General features: G+C 34.4%; 1 protein-coding gene across 1 annotated transcript in view; it reads left to right on the forward strand.

Annotated features, from left to right (window-relative positions):
- The first annotated feature begins 666 nt into the window (after positions 1 to 666).
- Positions 667 to 17,407, forward strand: part of LOC139858352 (uncharacterized) — a 31,815-nt gene continuing 15,074 nt past the window's right edge. The window contains exons 1-2 of the mRNA XM_071847204.1: positions 667 to 797; positions 1,376 to 2,229. Of these exons, the coding sequence (XP_071703305.1) occupies positions 1,888 to 2,229 (342 nt within the window). The 5' untranslated portion in view covers positions 667 to 797; positions 1,376 to 1,887. The remainder of the gene's footprint in view (positions 798 to 1,375; positions 2,230 to 17,407) is intronic.

The following is a 17,407-nucleotide window of genomic DNA, read 5'->3' on the forward strand; positions in this document are numbered from 1 at the left end:
TTTTGCTATATAAGTAGTACTAATAAATACTGTAATAAATAAAAAAATTGCATAAACATGAAGTCTTACTCATTTTTGTAAATGAGTAAACTTAAAAAGTCAACACACAATCCTTTAATTTTTTTTATTATTGTATAATGCAGTTTTGTGATGATATAGATTTTGGCTCAGGCGATTTAAACTTCATGAAAATTGTGTACGTGTTTTCTATAATCTGTATATTTTTATGTGTTAATAACTGAATGTTAACTTTGTTATTATCGCCTCATGGTTTATTGGTAATTTGTTAAAAATATGTTGGTTTACATCATACGCTTGTTTAAAGTTTTTGGTTTATTGATAGTACTTCTTTATTGATAGTATTTCTTTAAATATTTATCATTCAATAATTTTTCCTTAAAAATCCCGTGATTCCACGGGTCTCTGCACTAGTAACAATACTATTAATTTATGAGTTGATGATTCGTAATATTTTAATTGATTTTTCATCAACCGCGTATCGCACGAGTTAAAAACCTAGTAAATAATAAATAATGAATAAATTAATGCCGCTCAAAATATAAATATAAATATATAAATATAATAATATAATAATAATGAAATAAAATAAAAGAAATACTAGTCTAAAAAGAAATACTAGTCCGTAGAAGCTTATCAAACGAGCCTCGCCATAAGGGCGCTAGCTACGTATACATACGGTCCTCACTCCTCAGTGTAAATTGTAAATTCCCAATTTAACGCACAGTGATCTTCTACAGTACAGTCTTCTGAAATGTGAACCTGCTACGTTAAAATAGGTAACCTTTTGTAATTAAACCCTAACCATGGCGCATTCAATCATTTCATTTCGCTTTGTTGTATTACCGATTTCTTTTCTACTAGTTAAATCGATTAGATTTCATTTGTAGTTGTTCCTACCGATTTCCCCTTTTCACTTTAATTTTACTGATTGATTAGCAATATATAAGTGAGAATACAAAGTTTTGGAAGATTTTGATGCTAACATTTATGTATTGGTAAAAAAATTAGGGTTTGGGGTTTTGAATGTATGACTTTATCATCAATAAATAAAAACCTAGTATTTTGAATATGAAATTGGGGAGTTCGCACTAATTTTGATGATGTGGCTGATCATTTATCAACTTAATTTTTTTTTTATTTTTTTTTTTTATCAACTTATTTTATTGCCACATCTGTAATTATTGCAGCACATGATATAGTGGAAGATTATACATTATACATAATCATATTTACTTGTACCATTTGTAGTTAGTACTCCTATGTTTTGGACCCAAAAGATAATGTGGTTTAGTTTCAAGGACTTTGGAAGTAACCAAAAGCGAAATAACCTGACAAATTCTTAAATTCTAATCAGAAACGCAGGAATGGATTCAAGGTGTGGGCACGGTAAAGTTGTTAGAATGCGCGTAGAAGATGATAGAATAAGCAGTTTGCCTGATGATCTCATCCACAAAATCCTATCTTTTGTTGGCCTTAAACTTGCTGTACAAACAAGTGCTCTGTCATCTAGATGGAGATGTATATGGACTTCATTGCCATATCTTAATTTCTTAAGTAAAGATTTCCGTACGTTGCTCAAGTTTTCCAAATTTGTTAAACATTTTATCTCTGGGTGCAATAATCAACTAGAAGTGTCTTCTGTTAAACTCACTTTCCATGAAAAGGCTTTTCAATTGGTTGTTAAAAGAATTATGGACTACGCTTTGTCTCACAATGTCCAACAGCTAAGTGTTACAAGCTGTGGTGACAGGACAATGTATTTGCCTGATTCCCTATATAGTCTTCAGTCCCTCAAATGTCTCTCTATGATTGGTATTAGTTGTGAGTCAACTTGGTGTCTCTCCTCTCTAATAACATTGTATCTTGATGATGTCACTTTTTATTTATGATGAGGAAGGCATTTGTAATATCTCCAAATGTGCAAACTTGAAGAATCTCACCTTACGTAAATGCAAGATGGAACGATCACTTGGTGTTACTGTTGGTGTCAATATACATCTTCCTGAACTTTCTAATCTTACGCTTGAATATGGAGAGTATTCATATGGATCATCTTTAACAAAAGGGTTGAATGTGTTTGCACCCAAGCTTGTCTCCTTGGTCTTTAAAGGTCCCTATTCTGTTTTGTTGCAGTTTTCTTCATTCAGTCTGTGTGTATTGGAAAAGGTGGATCTTTGTATTTACAAACGATTTTACAAAGCAGACAAGACAAACAACAACAACATTACAACAACAACATTACCCAATTCCACTAAAGTGGAGTATGGGGGAGGTTAGATGTAGACAGTCCTTTCCTCTACCCTAAAGTAAAAGGGAAGTCATTCTTCTACCCAGGATACCTATCGGTCCCCAGGTAGAGGAAGTCGTCCCTCCCTATTCTGTAGAGCAGAGAGACTGCTTCCTAGGGACCTCCGATCAGAAAGAACCATGAAATCCGATATGTGAAGTAAAAATATACAAGTAAAGTTGATAAAATAGAAACTTTACCATGAATAATATATACTCCAATACGATATATATATATATATATAGGTAAATAAAGCATATAACAATATAATGTAATATAACATATACGAAAATATGTGAGTGTCAAATATGCAAGTATAACAAGTCATGTAAGTACAATAAGTATACGTAAACATGTTGGTAAGAAGCATGTAGGTATAATATGTAGTATAAAATAGATGGTATACTATGTAGGCATAGACAAATAAGTATACTATGTTAGCATAAAAACATGTGATATGTAAGTACGTATAAATTAATTGCTATATAATGTAATACAAACATGTAACCATATAGTGCAATAAAGCATGTGAATATGCTACAATAAGTATAGATATATTATATATCCATAAAACATGTCCAGCCAATACGTAAAGTCTCACGAAAAAAAAATAAATAAATAAATAAATAAATTTTAAATAATAATAATAATAATAATAATAATAATAATAATAAAATAATAAAGACATATATGAAGTGCACACAAGCAAGTAGGTAAGAAATATAATATAATAAATATATAAAATAGGTAAACACCATGTAGAACCTATTCATCTATTCTAATTCTACTCCTCCACAAATTCCTATCAGAAGTCATGTCCTCGGTCAATAAGAGCTCCTTCATGTCAAGCTTCAATCTATCCTCCAACCTACGTTTGGGTCTACCCCTTCTCCTTACGCCCCCAACAACAAGGGTCTCGACTCTCCTAACCGGGGCTAAAAGTGGGCGCCTCATAACATGCCCGAACCATCTAAGTCGTCCTTCCCTCAACTTGTTGTTTATGTTCCCAACTTCCAAGTTCTCCCTAAAACTCCATTTGGTATCATATCTAGCATGGTCTTGCCACACGTCCACCTAAGCATCCTCATTTCTGCCACCTCCATCCTCCTCTCTTGGGCTTTCGTCATTGGCCAACACTCTGAGCCGTACAACATGGCCGGTCTGATTGCGACCTTGAAAAATTTCCCTTTCAATTTAAGGGGTACCTTCTTGTCGCACAACACCCCTTTCGCTGCCCTCCACTTCAACCATCATACTCGTATACGATGCGTCACGTCCTCATCTATCCTTCCCGATTTGTGAAGCATCGAGCCTAAATATCTAAAGGACTCTTGTGGGGGTAAAATCTGATCCCCAATTCTGACATCCACTAAATCCTCTTGTTCTTCTTCGCTCGTCTTGAAATCGCATCTAAGGTACTCCGATTTAAGTCTGCTAATCCGTAGGCCATTTGATTCTAGTGCAGTCCTCCATTGCTCTAGCCTTCTGTTAAGCTCCTCCTGGGAATCCGAAACTAAAACAATATCATCGGCGAATATTAGGCACCATGGGATGTTATCTTGTATCCTCTTAGTTAGTTCGTCTAGGATCAAAGCGAAAAGATATGGGCTAAGGGCCGATCCCTGATGTAAACCTACCTCAACAGGGAAAAACTCAGTGTTTCCTACTGCCGTGCGTACGCGAGTCTTCGCCCCATCGTACATATCTCTAATAGTTCTTATATATCTACTTGGGACACCCCTAGCGTTAAGAGTCTTCCAAATCAGCTCGCGCGGGACACAGTCATAAGCCTTTTCCAGGTCTAAGAACGCCATGTGTAGGTTCTTTTGTTTTTCCCTATACTTCTCCATAAGGCTTCTAACGATGTGAATCGCCTCAGTCGACGAGCGTCCTGGCATGAAACCGAATTGGTTCTCTGAAACCTTTGTCTCGCGTCGGAGCCTCGTCTCAATCACTCCCTCCCAAAGCTTCATAGTATGACTAAGTAACTTTATGCCTCTGTAATTACTACATATTTGTGCATCTCCCTTGTTCTTGTAAATGAGGATGACCTCACTGAGTCTCCATTCCATAGGCATCTTTGCGCTTCTAAACGTCGTGTTGAAAAGGTTTGTCAACCATCTAACCCCATCGCCTCCTAGGCACCTCCACGCCTCAATCGGGATTTGGCCTGGTCCCACTGCTTTGTTTCTCCCCATCTTTCGTAGGGCTGATCTAACTTCCTCCTGGTTAATCCTCGTGCAGAAACAGTTGTTTTGATATTCACGAACCTCGTGGAGTTCCTCGTTCCGCTCTGTTCTTTCCCTACCAAAAAGGGATACAAAATACTCTTCCCATCTTTTCTTAATAAGGTCTTCTCTCACTATACTTTGACCCGCTTCATCCTTGATATATTTGACGTTAACTAAGTCCATGCCTCTTCGCTCCCTAGCTTTAGCTATTCTATATATGTCATTGGCTCCCTCTTTAGAGTCTAGTTTCCTATATAAATCTTCATAAGCTTTGTCTTTTGCAATTGCTACGGCCTTCTTTGCTTCTCTTTTAGCTTCTTTATATCTTTCTTCTACCCTAGTTCTCTCTGCAGGTGTCCCTTCTCCAAAAGTAATGAGCTCCCTAAACCTCGCCTGCTTTAACGCGACTTTCGTTTGGACATCGTCACTAAGCCACCACGATTCTCTACTACTCTTATGGGCTCTCGATGTCCCTAATGCCATCCCTAAAGCTTCTTTTGCCACCTCTCTGATAGTGGACGCCATGCGGTTCCATAACTGGTCAACGTCAGCAGGGGCTACGTTATCCCCTTCTACACTCAATCTATTGGCCACAGTCGTTCTAAAAGTCTCTGCCTTCGCTCCATGTAGGTTCTTCCAAAGGATTCTATGTTGCACAACCTTAGCCCTCCTACGAACTCTTCCCCGGGTAACTAGGTCCATGATCAACAATCTGTGCTGGGAGAAGCACGTATATGCTGGAAGGACCTTACAGTCCCTACATGTCCTAAGTTCTCCTTTATGAAGGAGCAAAAAGTGAATCTGGGTGCAACGGCCCCCGCTATAAAAAGTGGCTAACTGAGCATCCCTCTTCTTGAAAAAAGAGTTAGCTACAACCAACTCGTGGGCAATGGCAAACTCAAGGGTTGAGCGCCCTTCTTCATTTCTAGGACCAAACCCAAAACCCCCATGGGCTCCCTCGTAACCTTCTGCCTCCACTCCTATGTGTCCATTCAGATCACCCCCTATATGAAATGTCCCGTTCTTATTGATTAAAAACGTTCCATATTAATTGATTTCGTTGCGAGGTTTTGACCTCTATATGAGACGTTTTTCAAATACTGCATTCATTTTTAAAACAAACCATAACCTTTATTTCATAAATAAAGGTTTAAAAAGCTTTACGTAGATTAAATGATAATCTAAAATATCCTGTTTACACACGACCATTACATAATGGTTTACAATACAAATATGTTACATCGAAATCAGTTTCTTGAATGCAGTTTTTACACAATATCATACAAACATGGACTCCAAATCTTGTCCTTATTTTAGTATGCAACAGCGGAAGCTCTTAGTATTCACCTGAGAATAAACATGCTTTAAACGTCAACAAAAATGTTGGTGAGTTATAGGTTTAACCTATATATATCAAATCGTAACAATAGACCACAAGATTTCATATTTCAATACACATCCCATACATAGAGATAAAAATCATTCATATGGTGAACACCTGGAAACCGACATTAACAAGATGCATATATAAGAATATCCCCATCATTCCGGGACACCCTTCGGATATGATATAAATTTCGAAGTACTAAAGCATCCGGTACTTTGGATGGGGTTTGTTAGGCCCAATAGATCTATCTTTAGGATTCGCGTCAATTAGGGTGTCTGTTCCCTAATTCTTCTGTTCCAGACTTAATAAAAAGGGGCATATTCGATTTCGATAATTCAACCATAGAATGTAGTTTCACGTACTTGTGTCTATTTTGTAAATCATTTATAAAACCTGCATGTATTCTCATCCCAAAAATATTAGATTTTAAAAGTGGGACTATAACTCACTTTCACAGATTTTTACTTCGTCGGAAAGTAAGACTTAGCCACTGGTTGATTCACGAACCTATAACAATATATACATATATATCAAAGTATGTTCAAAATATATTTACAACACTTTTAATATATTTTGATGTTTTAAGTTTATTAAGTCAGCTGTCCTCGTTAGTAACCTACAACTAGTTGTCCACAGTTAGATGTACAGAAATAAATCGATAAATATTATCTTGAATCAATCCACGACCCAGTGTATACGTATCTCAGTATTGATCACAACTCAAACTATATATATTTTGGAATCAACCTCAACCCTGTATAGCTAACTCCAACATTCACATATAGAGTGTCTATGGTTGTTCCGAAATATATATAGATGTGTCGACATGATAGGTCGAAACATTGTATACGTGTCTATGGTATCTCAAGATTACATAATATACAATACAAGTTGATTAAGTTATGGTTGGAATAGATTTGTTACCAATTTTCACGTAGCTAAAATGAGAAAAATTATCCAATCTTGTTTTACCCATAACTTCTTCATTTTAAATCCGTTTTGAGTGAATCAAATTGCTATGGTTTCATATTGAACTCTATTTTATGAATCTAAACAGAAAAAGTATAGGTTTATAGTCGGAAAAATAAGTTACAAGTCATTTTTGTAAAGGTAGTCATTTCAGTCGAAAGAACGACGTCTAGATGACCATTTTAGAAAACATACTTTCACTTTGAGTTTAACCATAATTTCTGGATATAGTTTCATGTTCATAATAAAAATCATTTTCTCAGAATAACAACTTTTAAATCAAAGTTTATCATAGTTTTTAATTAACTAACCCAAAACAGCCCGCGGTGTTACTACGACGGCGTAAATCCGGTTTTACGGTGTTTTTCGTGTTTCCAGGTTTTAAATCATTAAGTTAGCATATCATATAGATATATAACATGTGTTTAGTTGATTTTAAAAGTCAAGTTAGAAGGATTAACTTTTATTTGCGAACAAGTTTAGAATTAACTAAACTATATTCTAGTGATTACAAGTTTAAACCTTCGAATAAGATAGCTTTATATGTATGAATCGAATGATGTTATGAACATCATTACTACCTCAAGTTCCTTGGATAAACCTACTGGAAATGATAAAAATAGATCTAGCTTCAAAGGATCCTTGGATGGCTTGAAAGTTCTTGAAGCAGAATCATGACACGAAAACAATTTCAAGTAAGATTTCCACTCGAAATAAGATTGTTATAGTTATAGAAATTGAATTAAAGTTTGAATATGATTATTACCTTGCATTAGAAAGATAACCTACTGTAAGTAACAAAGGTTTCTTGATCTTGGATGATTACTTGGAATGGATTTAGAAAACTTGGAAGTAAACTTGCAATCTTGGAAGTATTCTTGATTTTATGAAACTAGAACTTTTGGAATTTATGAAGAACACTTAGAACTTGAAGATAGAACTTGAGAGAGATCAATTAGATGAAGAAAATTGAAGAATGAAAGTGTTTGTAGGTGTTTTTGGTCGTTGGTGTATGGATTAGATATAAAGGATATGTAATTTTATTTTCATGTAAATAAGTCATGAATGATTACTCATATTTTTGTAATTTTATGAGATATTTCATGCTAGTTGCCAAATGATGGTTCCCACATGTGTTAGGTGACTCACATGGGCTGCTAAGAGCTGATCATTGGAGTGTATATACCAATAGTACATACATCTAAAAGCTGTGTATTGTACGAGTACGAATACGGGTGCATACGAGTAGAATTGTTGATGAAACTGAACGAGGATGTAATTGTAAGCATTTTTGTTAAGTAGAAGTATTTTGATAAGTGTCTTGAAGTCTTTCAAAAGTGTATGAATACATATTAAAACACTACATGTATATACATTTTAACTGAGTCGTTCAGTCATCGTTAGTCGTTACATGTAAATGTTGTTTTGAAACCTTTAGGTTAACGATCTTGTTGAATGTTGTTAACCCATTGTTTATTATAACAAATGAGATGTTAAATTGTTATATTATCATGATATTATGATATATAATATATCTTAGTATGATATATATACAGTTAAATGTCGTTACAATGATAATCATTACATATATGTCTCGTTTCGAAATCATTAAGTTAGTAGTCTTATTTTTACATATGTATTTCATTGTTAATACACTTAATAATATATTTAATTATCATTTAACATAATTAACCAAGTGTATCAATATCTTAATATGATTCATATGTACCTAGTAAGACGTTGTTATAACGATAATCGTTATATATATCGTTTTCGAGTTTCTTAAATTAATAGTCTCATTTTTATGTATATAACTCATTGTTAAAATACCCAATGAGATACATACTTATAATAAAATCATGTTAACTATATATATAACCATATATATGTCATCGTATAGTTTTTACAAGTTTTAACGTTCGTGAATCACCGGTCAACTTGGGTGGTCAATTGTCTATATGAAACCTATTTCAATTAATCAAGTCTTAACAAGTTTGATTGCTTAACATGTTGGAAACACTTAAACATGTAAATAACAATTTCATTTAATATATATATAAACATGGAAAAGTTCGGGTCACTACAGTACCTACCCGTTAAATAAATTTCGTCCCGAAATTTTAAGCAGTTGGAGGTGTTGACGTATCTTCTGGAAATAAATGCGGGTATTTCTTCTTCATCTGATCTTCACTCTTCCAGGTGAACTCGGGTCCTCTACGAGCATTCCATCGAACCTTAACAATCGGTATCTTGTTTTGTTTAAGTCTCTTAACCTCACGATCCATTATTTCGACGGGTTCTTCAATGAATTGAAGTTTTTCGTTGATTTGGATTTCGTCCAACGGAATAGTGAGATCTTCTTTAGCAAAACATTTCTTCAAATTTTAGACGTGGAAAGTGTTATGTACAGCCGCGAGTTGTTGAGGTAGCTCCAGTTGGTAAGCTACTGGTCTGACACGATCTATAATCTTGAATGGTCCAATGTACCTTGGATTTAGTTTCCCCCGTTTACCAAATCGAACAACGCCTTTCCAAGGTGAAACCTTAAGCATGACCATTTCTCCAATTTCAAACTCTATATCTTTTCTTTTACTGTCCGCGTAGCTCTTTTGTCGACTCTGGGCGATTTTCAATCTTTGTTGAATTTGAATGATTTTCTCGGTAGTTTCTTGTATTATCTCCGGACCCGTAATCTGTCTATCCCCCACTTTACTCCAACAAATCGGAGACCTGCACTTTCTACCATAAAGTGCTTCAAACGGCGCCATCTCAATGCTTGAATGGTAGCTGTTGTTGTAGGAAAATTCTGCTAACGGTAGATGTCGATCCCAACTGTTTCCGAAATCAATAACACAAGCTCGTAGCATGTCTTCAAGCGTTTGTATCATCCTTTCGCTCTGCTCATCAGTTTGTGGATGATAGGCAGTACTCATGTCTAGACGAGTTCCCAATGCTTGCTGTAATGTCTGCCAGAATCTTGAAATATGAAAGGATCCGAAACTAATCATCCGGACGTTGTCCATATTGATTACAAACGAATTACAATAGTTGATAACATTGCGAGGTACTTGCCCTCTATATGATACATCTTACAAACGTTGCATTTATTCTTAAAAGACAATCTATAGTTACATCCATAATTGACATATTCGCCTGACATTTCATAATATTCAAATGACCTAAACCGCCATTTACTTAATAATAGTCTCTATGAACTTCAATGACTCGAATGCAACGCCTTATGATATAAGTCCTTAATGGCCTCAAGTAGTATCCTTAGTACGAGATAATGCACAGCGGAAGACTTAATTCATACCTGAGAATAACATGCTTTAAAATGTCAACATAAAGTTGGTGAGATATAGGTTTAATGTCGACAGCGATATAAATATAGACCACAAGATTTCATATATAAACATTTTAATAAAAATATTCTAAGTGGTTGAGCACTTGGTAACCATACTTAACAATTAATCACGTCGCATATTCCCTTTAATATGAAATCTTACTACACTGTACCAAGTGTAGTCACGAAACGAAGTACTGTGCAACCGTTGAATACTGGTCGTCCAGTCCGGTTGGGGTTGTCAGGCCCGATAGATCTATCAACAGGATTCGCGTTTACAATACCGCTGTAAATATTAGTTACCAAGCTACAGGGAAGTATGCCAGTGGTACAACTCAACGTAGAATATATTTTTCAGTTACTTGTGTCCATAACGTAAAACATAAAATACATGTATTCTCATCCCGAAATATTTAGAGTTTAAAAGTGGGACTATATACTCACTTTCGTCTTGAAGATATATATAATTTGACTTGGTCTCCGGTTGATATCACGAACCTATCCATATATAATATATCAATACCTTTTATTTTTAAACAAACGTCACATATATATACTTGTTATACTTTTAATACTTTGAATAATTCCTTAGTCCGTAGTTAGCAGCTCGTTGTTAGTAATTCAATTTTAATGGTTCATTTTTAGATGTTTAATATACCCGCAATGAAATAAATAAAACCCCCAACGAAATAAATAAAACCCCATCGTATATGTATTGGTTGAGATTAATCTTGACCCACGGTACCGGTGTTGTCAAATGACGTGTTGCGTACATAAAGTACCGGTGTTGTCAAATGACGTGTTGCGTACAAACATGGGATCTTATGATTAATCTTCTCGTGTTGTTTACGGGTGATCCTGAACCATATAAAATTGAATTATAAGTACATATATATAAAATATCATGTTATCTTAGAAATATGTGATTTATTTAATTTTTCCCAATTAATCCCGAAGTTAAACAAGTCTAGGATAACCAATTTTGTTTCGGTCATAGTTTCTTCGTTACAAATCCGTTTTCGTTGATTCAACTTGCCATCTCATTGGATCGAGTCCCTCTTTAAGACTATGAACTGAAAATACCTTGGTTTGTATTCAAAATCACACGGCATAGGTGAAACTTTAGTGAAACTTATGAAGTTAAACATTTTTGTTACAAAAAAATAACACTTAATGACCATTTTTCTAAAAATACTTATACTTTGAATTAAATCATGAAATTTCTATGTGTTAACATATTTATAGTAAAAATCATTTTTCCAGAACATAAACCTCCAATTCAAAGTTTAAGATAGTTTTTAATTATCCAACCCAAAACAGTCCCCGGTTACACTCCGACGTCGTAAAAACAGTTTTTAAGATATTCTTTGAAAAACCAAGTTATACCTTGTTAAGTTAGCATATATTTAAGTTATATTACAGGTATTGAAGTATTTTAAAAGTTAAGTTAGAAGGATCTATTTAGTTTGCAAACAAGTTTGAAAACTTTCAAACTATGTTCTTGTTGTTAAAATTGTATACCACAAAATATGATAGCTATATATATATGAATCGAATAAGGTTATGAACATAGATACTACCTCAAGTTCCTTGGACAAGGTTTCTGTAAAAGAGGAGTAAAAAGCTAGAACCAAAAGGGTGATGGAATTGGATGAAAGATTGGAAGTAAGTTTGTGTTCTTGGAAGGATTTCTTGAAGTGTTTTTGTATGGTTTTCTTATGGTGTTTAAGTAAGGTTTTTGAAGCTAAATGATGGGGAAAATGCTTGGAGATGATCAAGTATGAAGTTAAGAGTATTTTGAGAGAGAAATGGAAGTGTAAGTATAAGAAAATGGGGTGAAGAAATGGTGTGCATGCATAAAAACGTTTTTAGGTTATAAAGGAAAAAAAAATACCTAACTTTGTTTTCTTGCTAAATAATTCATGCTACTTGACAAATGGTTGGTTCCACATGTTTCTTAATCATTTAAGGCTGCTAAGGAGCAGATTTTTATTGGTATATACCAATAGTAAATACATCTAGAAGCTGCGTATGATACGGGTACATATACCCTAGGTATACGTATAGAAATCTTTGAGAAAACGGAACGAGGATTCAAATATAGCTATCTTTTGTAAATATACTTATATTGTTTTATGTATTTAAGTCTTTAAAAGTGATTAAATACATTACTTATACGATATATGTATAAACATTATAGGTCATAAGTATTTAAGTCAAATAACGTTACGTATGGTTATCGTTTTGAAAACTTAAGTTAGTAGTTTCAAAATATACTTATAACTTATTGTTATTAATACAAAATGAGATATTAAAACATTCTTAGATCATGTTAAATATGTATATATACATATATATACACAAACGTATAATTATCATATATTGTATAGTTCGTGATATCATCGGTCAAACTAGACGGTCAAACGTTGTGTAAAACTCTTTTCGAAAACATAAGTCTCAACAATTTGGATTGCTTATCATGTTGGTAATGTTTAATTTATGTAAATATTAATCTTATAAGTATAGAACGATCGAAAAAGTGCGGGTCAACTTTAGGGTTTTTGCTTATCGTGTCGGAACCATATAGAGATTAGAGTTTAAATTTGGTCGGAAATTTCCGGGTCGTTACAGTACCCACCCGTTAAAGAAATTTCGTCCTCGAAATTTGGTAGAGGTTGTCATAAATAACAATAGGAATGTTTTCATGACGAATATGAGGTAATAATGAAATTTTATCATTATTGAAAGATTTAGATAAAACGATTCGGTTATGTGAGACGCACGAGCGAAGCTATCACAAAAGAGTGAAATGAGTAAATATAGAATTGTTGTAACCGATGACGTGATTATGATTGATTTCCGGGATTTAAGGGTTTTAAAGAAAATCTTATGTAATAAGATTTAGTTTTGCGGCGATCAGGATCTTCTTTGATTTAACGCGGTAATCTGTTTTGATTTCTTTGTCGAATATTTCACTATAAATTTACCTCCTTCCCTTTCTTTCTTCTCACATCTTCTATTCTTTCTCTTTAGTTCCTACTTTAAGACATTCGCTAATATGCTCCATCCCATTCTAATCCTTGTTATATTTCTAACTTTCATATCTTTCATTCTTCTTTTTCATCTATCACCAGAAGAATCTATTCTCTTTTATCCTTTCCTTGGAATTATAATGTTTTTAATTCTCCCGTGCCTTTACGTTGCAATACGTATTGATATGCACGGTTTGTAGTTTTGGGGTTGTTGTTAGGTTTTATACCTTCCCTTATATTTCGATGTTCCTACTCCCGTCCCTTAAAATCATTGTCATCCACAGTTAATGCTCTCTCTTATTTGCTGTGGTTTATGTTCCTATTTCTATTCTGAGGTTTTGTCCCTTCGTTTCTTCTTCCTGTCCTCGAGCCAAGCGAACAATGGTCCGAAATTCGTAGGTAGGAAATTTGGAATGAACCTAGCTATTGGTTTTAGAATGAAATTGTAATGGCACGATCTTGATTCGTTAAATTACTCGAATATTCCGGAAAAATAGAACTATCAAGGTGATACGTTCTAATATGTTTGGAGACTTGATAGAATGTAAGAGCCGTGTAACATGGCACATGATGACGGTACTGTGAATCATCACATTCCATTAGAAACTTAACATGACTTACTGTAATATAATGAAGTTGATCAAGTTTCATTATATTATACTAATTCATGCATCAGTTCCCAACACCGCTTCAGAACATTCCTATTTTAAACTCGAAGGATTTAGAAACTAACACAGTTTCCTTTATATTGTAACACAGATATTACGGGGAGATAAATGATTTCAGATAAAGATAGTGGTGAAAATATCTTCAGAAATATTGAGGATATTTATAATGAAAGATATGATAATATCTTAGAATTTCTAATGTCGAAGGATGATGATGAAGATTGACCCGTAAGGGTTTAGATTCAGAAGCAAGGTGTTTGCTTCAGATTCGTCATAATTCTTTATGTACAAGTTTAGTCCTTGTAACTTGTTCAGAGTCTCCTTCATGGTTTGCTCAATCCGGGTTTTAGTACCAAATTTTCTATCGAGCATTCCTAACACTTCGTTCTTCTATCATCAACTTTTGGTCATTAAGACCATCTACAACATGCTGCTTCGTCAGCATTTTCAAAGTTATCAGATCTGGGTCATCGGTTATCAAACCAAGATGGTTTCAGAAGAGTTGTATTCTTAGATGATTAAACGATGATGGTAATATGATGGGATATAAAAGGTTCTCCGGTAACGATGGCGAAAGAACAACGTATATATATATATATCGAGGTTATACTAAGAGTAATCTTATTGAGAAGTCGAAGTGGAGCTGTGACAAAATTGACTACTTTGGAGAAGAATTGCAAGGTTATTTGTGACAATAACATCGCCAAAAGAACTAACACGAATACGGGTTAAACATTTACTCAGTTTTCGAGAGGTTCCAGGTGCAAAAATTTTATGCACAATCTTTTCTTTCAGAGATAAGGTGTGGTTGGTTCATCTTTCCGATCGAGGTGTTTTCTAGAATCATGAAAAGTTGTGAATGAGAATTGTAATTGTCAAGATTCGAATGAGGTTTAAGATAGAATCAAGTGGCAAACTTGAAGAATTGTTTAGTTTCATATGTTATAATCAACATTTTAACTCATTTTTAATTGTCCAAAGTTAGCAACCCAATAGTCCGATTGTCCAATGGTCCAATAATTCAACAGTTCAATATATTCATATATAATTTAATATACATAATTAATTAATACGTATCGTGACCCGTGTACCGGTCTCAGTGTCGATCACAACTCAAACCATATATATATTTTGGAATCCACCTCAACCCTGTATAGCCAACTATAGAGTGTCTATGATCGTTCCGAAATATATATATAGATGGGTCGATATGATAAATCGAAACCTTGTATACGTGTCCCGTTAATTAAATTGCGTAAAATAAATAAATATATATCATGACCCATTATACAACGTGTTGTCTCAGAATTAATCCGACGTATTGTTGTACATATGTCCTGACAGTATGTACAGTGCAGAAATTAAAATTGCGAGAATGTAAATTGCGATAAATTAAATGTTAATCAGTTAGCTGGGAACAGTTAGCCGGAACAGTTAGCGTGGAATCCTTAACAGATTTTCAATTAGTTAATTCGTGTGTTTCTAACAAATTTTATTTTTGTCCAATGTTTTCTTCTTTATGCCACTTGTTGGATTCTGATAGATCAAAATCTGAATATGAAATTTGAATGAAAATGGTTATTCTGGGGTGAGCGGATACGAATATCGGTGGTTGTAAGTAGGATAGCAATTGACCGTTGAATCAGATTCGAAGAATGTACAGTGTAACTTATTAATGTGAATCCTAAATATTCCTCGGGTACTACCCACCCGTTAAAATATTTTCATCATTAACAGTTTGTACGAAAGAATTTTTAGTTACAATCTTTATGAAAATATACTTGCATATATATTTTCATCGAATGTAATTATGGATTTAATGAGTCATTAAGATATTATACTCATTTGATTTATCATTAACACTTGATTACGTGATCTCTAAATCATTAGAGATTACATAATTGTCATGTTGAACGGAGATAAATGAGGTAGAATGATACGTAAAGCGAAGATAATCGATGTAGAACGATACGTAGAACGAAAATAGAGTAAATAGAACGATATGCAGAACGAGGATTATTTTGGAAGTTTATGATGCGATTGTGGTTGTTGGTGGTGGAAATGCTACGATTGGTGTTGATAATGATGATGCCGTTGATGCTGCTGGTGTTTGTAACCTTCGCACCATGTTCTCTAAAGCCGTCACACGAGCGCGTAGTTCGTTAACTTCTGCTGGTACACCAGGATGATTGGCGGTTGAAGCGAGCGGATGAATAAGATTTCAAAATATGGGATAGTATGTAATCGTGATGAGATACTCAAGAAATGAGAGAGAAAATGGTGTTCCGAACAGGTTCGCCGGTAAGTGCTTCAAGTTCATTGCCAAAGAGCAATTTGGTGAATGAAAAGGATCCTCGATGTGAAATGATCTTCGGATATCGGATGATATTCTAACTATATAGAATATTTATAATCCTAAAGATTTCGTAGACTACAGAGAAATTTACGGTATATGTGTCAGACAAGTCTACGGATGCGCTAAGATATAGATTATCACATACGCTAAGATATGAATTTTGTCTATACACTATCGATGCACTAAATGCAGTAAGACGTATATAGACTAAAGAATGATAAGCAGGCAATTCCCTATGGATGATAAGCAGATGGTTTCCGACTAGAAATGATAAGCAAAAATTTTTGACAGATAGACACGGTCAAAGTCCAGACTCACTAATGTATCCTAACATCTACCAGTTAGACACACTAATGCAAGGCCTGGTTCGCTAAGACCAACGCTCTGATACCAACTGAAAGGATCCGAAACTAATCATCCGGACGTTGTCCATATTGATTACAAACGAATTACAATAGTTGATAACATTGCGAGGTACTTGCCCTCTATATGATACATCTTACAAACGTTGCATTTATTCTTAAAAGACAATCTATAGTTACATCCATAATTGACATATTCGCCTGACATTTCATAATATTCAAATGACCTAAACCGCCATTTACTTAATAATAGTCTCTATGAACTTCAATGACTCGAATGCAACGCCTTATGATATAAGTCCTTAATGGCCTCAAGTAGTATCCTTAGTACGAGATAATGCACAGCGGAAGACTTAATTCATACCTGAGAATAACATGCTTTAAAATGTCAACATAAAGTTGGTGAGATATAGGTTTAATGTCGACAGCGATATAAATATAGACCACAAGATTTCATATATAAACATTTTAATAAAAATATTCTAAGTGGTTGAGCACTTGGTAACCATACTTAACAATTAATCACGTCGCATATTCCCTTTAATATGAAATCTTACTACACTGTACCAAGTGTAGTCACGAAACGAAGTACTGTGCAACCGTTGAATACTGGTCGTCCAGTCCGGTTGGGGTTGTCAGGCCCGATAGATCTATCAACAGGATTCGCGTTTACAATACCGCTGTAAATATTAGTTACCAAGCTACAGGGAAGTATGTCAGTGGTACAACTCAACGTAGAATATATTTT

Source organism: Rutidosis leptorrhynchoides, chromosome 7, assembly GCF_046630445.1.
Source record: "Rutidosis leptorrhynchoides isolate AG116_Rl617_1_P2 chromosome 7, CSIRO_AGI_Rlap_v1, whole genome shotgun sequence".
In the NCBI taxonomy this organism is placed as follows: Eukaryota; Viridiplantae; Streptophyta; class Magnoliopsida; order Asterales; family Asteraceae; genus Rutidosis; species Rutidosis leptorrhynchoides.